We start from the raw sequence: 6568 nt of genomic DNA, 5'->3' as shown, positions 1-6568 counted from the left end.
GAGAATAAAATTCTTTGTTTTAGTTGTATCCGTATTCATGTGTCTTCTAGATCTCATGTGCAACCTAGCGCAAACCTTAAACTAAAAAAATGATACTCTAGGGAATGACGTGGTCTGGAATGGGAAAACATAACGTCAGAGCCGAAGAGATCTATTGCAGCTTTACATTGTCAGTCAAACCGGGCAGAACTTAGTACTTTTAAAAAGGGGGCTTTTTCATTACTACGTTGTAGACGAATTCCATATCTTAGATGCCAAATTCATAGATTAAACTAAACAAAAATTGAAGTTCTTAATTTTGGGGCGTGAAAGAGGGTATTTGATGAGATGTAATCGCGCCTACTTACGATCATAATAGAAGACTTCAATTTCATCAGGATAAAACCATCGAGTTCCAGTAAAGATATTATTGGTACCGATCTTACTTGATGTACTATTTAGAACTTTGTAAGCATTGCCAAGATCACTATAACCGCTGACACGACTGTTTGCGTCTTCATAAATGACCAGATCATTTAATCCGAAGCTTGGGCCAAGAAACGGACTCGTTTGAGCAGCTGTTACTCTCGCGTTACTTAGTGAATTTAGTAAATCAGTTTCCATGGGAAACTTCAGGGCAGGAATATTGTGCGGGTTTTTGAGAGAAAACAGGAATGCATTCGTGCTTCCAAGATAACCTGATGTGCCTGAAATGACAAAATAATTTTGTTGTTTTAGTCCCGCCCGCAATATTTTTGGGGGTGGGGGTCGTTGCCAAAAAATTGATAACAAAATCAAAATTAAATACATAGATACTCCCAAGTGGTCGAAACCAAAGTTTTACCATCGTATTTAATTGAAGCTGTCTGTACTCTTTGCAAAAGGGAGTACTATTTTTTGCGTTCCGCGTGGTAATACGCCTGCAAGCATTCACTTCGGCATTGCAATAATGTAGCAATGCCCTTCGCAAAAGACCGTAAATTTTTCTGTATTCTAAGCGTGATAATATTGGTAACATTCGCTTGCTCTGAAACTGTTAGCAAAAGGTCGTTCAACAGTTTGCGCGATTTTTCATTGTTACTCGTTATTCCATGATTTTCAGACAAATAGACCTATCCTGAATTTGCTTGACTGACCACGAAACAATGATTTGAAGTTGAGACTGGACTTGATTCTTTTATTCATCAAGTTCAACCTCGACTTCAAACCATTGTTTCGTGACCAGTCAAGCGAATTCGGGATAGGTCTATTGATGTCATTGCATTGACTACTGAACTGTGCTATGGAAGCATCACTATCTTTTTTGTTATTTGATATTCACATTTCTTATTTAGTTTCAAATCAAAAAACATTGGTGCAGCCACTTTAGAAAGAAGGAATTAAAGACGAAGTGAAAAAGATAGAAAGCGTAAATCCATACAGACAAACAGGCTGAGTGAACCAGTGAAATACTTTGTGATGTGGTTAAGTTATCACTCTTAAACCCGGCTCATACGTCGAACTTTTCATGAACCGAACCTAACACGTTGAAGATCGACCAAGGATCGTCAAATATCTACTTTTGATTCAGACGTCGTACCAAATTCAGTCGATCCAATTACATTTTTCCAAGTCAAGCATTTAGGACAGCGGTTAACATGCAGTAATATAGAAATCAGACTCTTCCGCAGCGCCGCAGTCCCCCGCTCGGCCATCCTATATTTCTTCCTGTAACCCAACCAGGCTGTTCTTCATCGCTTTCAAAGCATGAACATTTATTGCATATTGAGATTTCACAAGAAATACAAACGTATTTCGTGGTTGCAAAACACGAATCATCGGACGCCATTTTGCTTTCCCGGGATCCGGAACCAGCTGCCGAGCCTCTCATATAACACAGGAAGCCATGTTGATGTTTATGCGCATGAACAGCTCATTATAAATCTGCTTGCCCACCTCCCCTTTTAGCGATTAAATATAATATATGCATTAGATTCGGTTCATGAAAAGTTCGTCGTTTGAATCAGAGTAGCTCAATGTTATGGTCGAATTTAATTCGTTCAGACGTCGTACTTTTCATGATCTTAATTCTTAGCATTTGGTTCGGCGCATGAAAAGTTCGACGTATGAACCGAGCCTTACCTCCCCAACTCTGATCGATTATCCCACCGAAGACATTGTCCTTCACCCTTATCAGTGTTATCGTAGGTCCTTTTAAGTCACAGTTATTATGGAACGTGGAAAGAAGCCAACCGTCTTTCTTTGATGAGTAGCAACGAAGCCAAGATGCATGATATGATACCAAAGGCGAGAGCCAGTCTTTAAGGTAAGTGTGATAAGCTGCGTTTTCCCCAAGAATGTCAGATATCAGAACTGAAGCGAGATTTAAAGATAGTGCCATTAAAAATAGTTTTCATAGTCAAAAGGAACCGGACATTATTTATCAATTGCCTAAAAAGTTTTAGACGGGGGAAAATAGACCCTAACCATTCCTCCTTTTTCTGGTCCTTGCTGCAGTCCGGGGGGAGGGGGGGGGGTACTCCGCCAGAATTTGGGTAGGGGTGTTGCGCTGGGATCATCTTGCGTATCGGTTTTTGACGACCATTGTAACCAGTTTCGGTCAATACGAAAGTAGAATCCCTGAATATGACAGGAAGCTCAGGAAGAACTTGGAACTTGAATGAAATTGCATACCCTGTTTATGATAAGAAGCTCGAAAAACCATACCCTGTTCAGCGGATCATCCCCGTATAGTCCATATATGGGAGTACCCCCACCCCCCCGGGCTGCAGTCGCCAAAGATAAATTGGCTCATTTTTAAATACGTTGCAACGTCATTTATTGATTTTGGCTCACATTTTATAGCTATTAAAACAAGGTTATTGTTAATCATGTTTTCGTGTATTTTTTAGGTGCATTATATGTAAGCTTCCAACCAACGGAGACAGATAATCACTATATTTGCAAGGTACGTACTATATAATGTAAGTGAGTGTCCACTACATAGGATGTAAGAACGGCCAGGGAAGCTACATTTATTCATTGATAGTTTGATCTTTATATGAAACATTAGTAGTTGTGGGTTCACACGACAAACTTTTTAAAGGAAATGAATGGCCAGTAAATCTTGGTTTTCATTGATCCATTTACTATCATAGAAGACGGCTATTTCGGGTCACAGGTCAATTACAAAGCCTCGACAATCAAAATTCTGGAGGAAGCCCCCAAGATCTTTAACCACTGGTGAATGCTATCTGGCTCGAAAAACAAGACGACACTTTATACCTTAAAACACCCATTTGTGATGAGTATGGGAAGGACGACGAATAGGAGGCTTATGATTTATTGGGAGGAACGGTAGCTAAACACTTTTTCCTTACTTACCCTCCTGTTTCATCCAAAATGACATCGTCAATGAATCATTTCGTGGAACCATATTAGATGCCATTATATAACCTCCTCTCTCGATAACAAGAGACTCCTCATCGGCATTGACTACCGAACCCTGCATTACAGCTGTGCTGTTGGCGTTCTCGTCGTATTGAACACTGTTGTTGCCATTGTTAAACCGCCAGTGATACCTTTCTAAGATATGAAACAATATCACCAAAGTCATTAGCTTATTCTTTTGGCTGTTAGTTTGATTGCTTAGAAACTCGCCATACGTTACAGTTTAACCAAGTTAAGATATGGGATAGCTTACTGCGAAGGCGACAGGGAGCAAGGTGGTCATCGCTGCGGGGAGGAGCTCGAGGGTGGAGCGCTGTCGAGTCCTCCAAGTCCGTATGAACGAAAAAGGTGAAATGATTTATTCTGAAGACTGGTATTCATAACCTGGCGAATAAGGTTGTCACATGTTGTCCTAGGGGGGTGTGGAATGTGAGATATCCACTGGCTGCATGCGGATTTGGACTCTTCGTCGCGGTGGTTCCGGAATAATACAAAAACACTTGACAATGTTTTCCATTAGGAATAATAGGTGACTCTTTTGACTCTCCAAGTGTGTGATTGATAAATCTTAAATCTGATTAGTAAGGCGTCTAGGAAACATTTTGTACCAGCTGAAAAAGGGGATGTAGGATGATATCTTACTGACGGTCGCGAAAACGTGCATTTGTTTTAATATTCATCCAAAGGTTTTACAATTTCACTTCCTAAAGTAAAATCCTAATAAACAAAGAACAATACATTACAATCACGACAAATATTAGCGAGCGAACAATGAAAAACTTACCAATAGATGAACGCACATAAACACGTCGCAACCATCAAACAAAATAACATACACGTGTACACAGGAGACAGCGATAATAGCCGGTTAGTGGACTCACACTTACGACACGGCGGGAAAACACATACAAAACTACCTTGTTGAGGATATGACCTCAACAGGGGATCTAGTCCACTTACCCCTTTTCTGCTTTTCTGGAAGTTAAATAAGCCTGAAGCGAGATGACGTTTTATCCCCGACTCTATACCATAATAGTTTTTAAAATTCTTTCATATTAAAATTTTTGATTCCTTAGAGAATACAGGAACAATAGTCATAATTAAAGAACAAAAGTAATGTGAAAAGGATTATGGTCTAGAGACGGGGGTAAAACGTCATCTCGCTTCAGGCTTATTGAGTTGTCTACTTATAGTTATAACAGCAAGTTTTCATTTTGAAAAACATTTCCTTACCTTTAAGCAAGCACGATGAAGGATATATTACCCGTATTCCATCAGAAGCCAGAGTTCGTACAACAGCCCAAGGCACTACATTACCAGACTGAGAACTTGGACCTCTGGCATAAGCAATTATTTCACTTTCCTGGATATGAAAGTCCCACATATCCAAGTGTCCTAGCTGTCCTATGAAATTATGGGCTACTTGAATTGAACTGTCATCGCGAGAGGTCTGATTTTGACCGATGTTAAGAATTGCTCCTCTTGGGATAACTTGTGTCCCGGATTCAGATTCTATCTTTTCTGCTATCCTCACCCCATTCAAATATAACATGACAAGATTTGTAGAGCCTTTCCAAGAAGCGCATACATGATGCCATTGATCGTCAAAGCCGGTAAACACTTTCTTGGCTCTATAAGAAGAAAGAAAAAGAAGGAATAATAATACACTGCTAATATTTCAAGCAAATGCTTCAGTTTCGAGTTCTCTGTTGCTCTGCTGGATCTGTTGCCTGGAATAAGAAGAATAACCACGCTTGTGTTCCACCGAAATGAATTTCGAAGTGTTCGTTTTGTTGTGTTTGTGAATAGTATTTAGACACTGATTCGAGGTTAACCCTGAGGTTAACCCTGAGTAAACCACAGGGAACCCGGCTATATTTTTTATGCTTATAATCACTTTAAACAATATAATTCAAGATGACCGGCGTATCGGTAAAAAGGTCTCTATTGGAGAGAGGACTTACTCGTTTGCACCACATGAGGCAGCCAGGTAGTAAGTATTTCCAGCTATTAAAAAGTTCAGATGACAAGATATACCATCCGACACCAAGGAAAATAAGGTGCCCACATGAGGTACTCGGACCCGTATCCATGCACAGATCGTGAAAGACGATATCTCTGTGAGATTAGTCACTTTGACTTGGTTGTCAGCTGGACGCGATGATTGGAAATACAGGTCGTAATCACTGGGGAGATCTTTGATAGGGTCAAATATAATAAGGTGTTAGTAACAAGAAGAACAAAGGCAGTAGAATCTGGCAACAATGCGTTTTACCGCTATGTAAGGGTTAGATAATGAAAGCGAGTAATCTATGGGATATAAAGTCCCGAGAATTAGATAGAAAGCCACGAGGGTGAAGCCCGAATATGTCATGTTGTCGTATTCAGTTTTATTCAGTATTATTAATCATCGCTGGAGCGGTGGAACGTTAATTAAGAAGTTTTCCAAAGTTTGCCAGAACGGAAGTAATATTAAAACGTTTTTTAATCCTGAATTTCGAATTTCGCCGCTCGAAGACTCGCGTCTCGGTAAATATTCCACCGATAATCACTTGGCCTTCGGCGAATAATCGTTAAAAAATAATGCATATAGCTCAAGCTTTAAAAACTCACCTATGTTTGGTCTAATCTTCATTTCTACTCTCTTGAAGGTTGCATTACTGAATAAGTTCTTGATTTTTTCGATCAGTATCTGATTCGAGGAACTTTCTGCCTCGAGAACGTCCCCAGCGTTTCCGGTGTAATGCGAAACACGACCTGACTTCTCATTGCCCTTATTGACATTCATTTTAAAATATCTATACGCTGCATGCCTCATCTGTCCATATTCATCCTGAATCTCGATTGAAAGCTGTACAGGTTGTTTTGTAATAGTGGCGATCAACTTACTCCCTAACCAAAAATCATGATCAAGTTGACCAAATCCCATTGTATACCAGTTAGATCGATCAATGTTGAATGTGGCGTTCAGCTTTCGACCAATTATTAACCATCCTCCGCCATTTGTTGACTGATCGCAGATGACGGGAATAAGTTCATCATTAACTGAGATGTTGACATGGATAGGATTGTTTTGGTTCTGATATCTTAACAAAGCTCCGAGACAATCGCCTGAAAGAAAGCAAAAAATTATGTAACATGAGTATGTCATTGCCAACCG

General features: G+C 39.9%; 1 protein-coding gene across 1 annotated transcript in view; it reads right to left on the bottom strand.

Moving 5' to 3' along the window:
• The window catches only part of LOC116307107 (uncharacterized), a 52036-nt gene that overhangs the window by 31760 nt on the left and 13708 nt on the right, over window positions 1–6568 (bottom strand). The window contains exons 10-15 of the mRNA XM_089036471.1: window positions 6022–6519; window positions 5373–5604; window positions 4642–5039; window positions 3343–3543; window positions 2101–2331; window positions 348–686 (exon numbers count right to left, since the gene is read on the bottom strand). Coding sequence (XP_088892597.1) covers window positions 348–686; window positions 2101–2331; window positions 3343–3543; window positions 4642–5039; window positions 5373–5604; window positions 6022–6519 — 1899 coding nt within the window. The remainder of the gene's footprint in view (window positions 1–347; window positions 687–2100; window positions 2332–3342; window positions 3544–4641; window positions 5040–5372; window positions 5605–6021; window positions 6520–6568) is intronic.

Source organism: Actinia tenebrosa, unplaced genomic scaffold (assembly GCF_029948245.1).
Source record: "Actinia tenebrosa isolate PJP-AT-01 unplaced genomic scaffold, QUT_ActTen_1.0 PGA_scaffold4__44_contigs__length_22323623, whole genome shotgun sequence".
Lineage (NCBI taxonomy): Eukaryota > Metazoa > Cnidaria > Anthozoa > Actiniaria > Actiniidae > Actinia > Actinia tenebrosa.
This window is presented reverse-complemented; position numbering and strand designations above follow the sequence as displayed.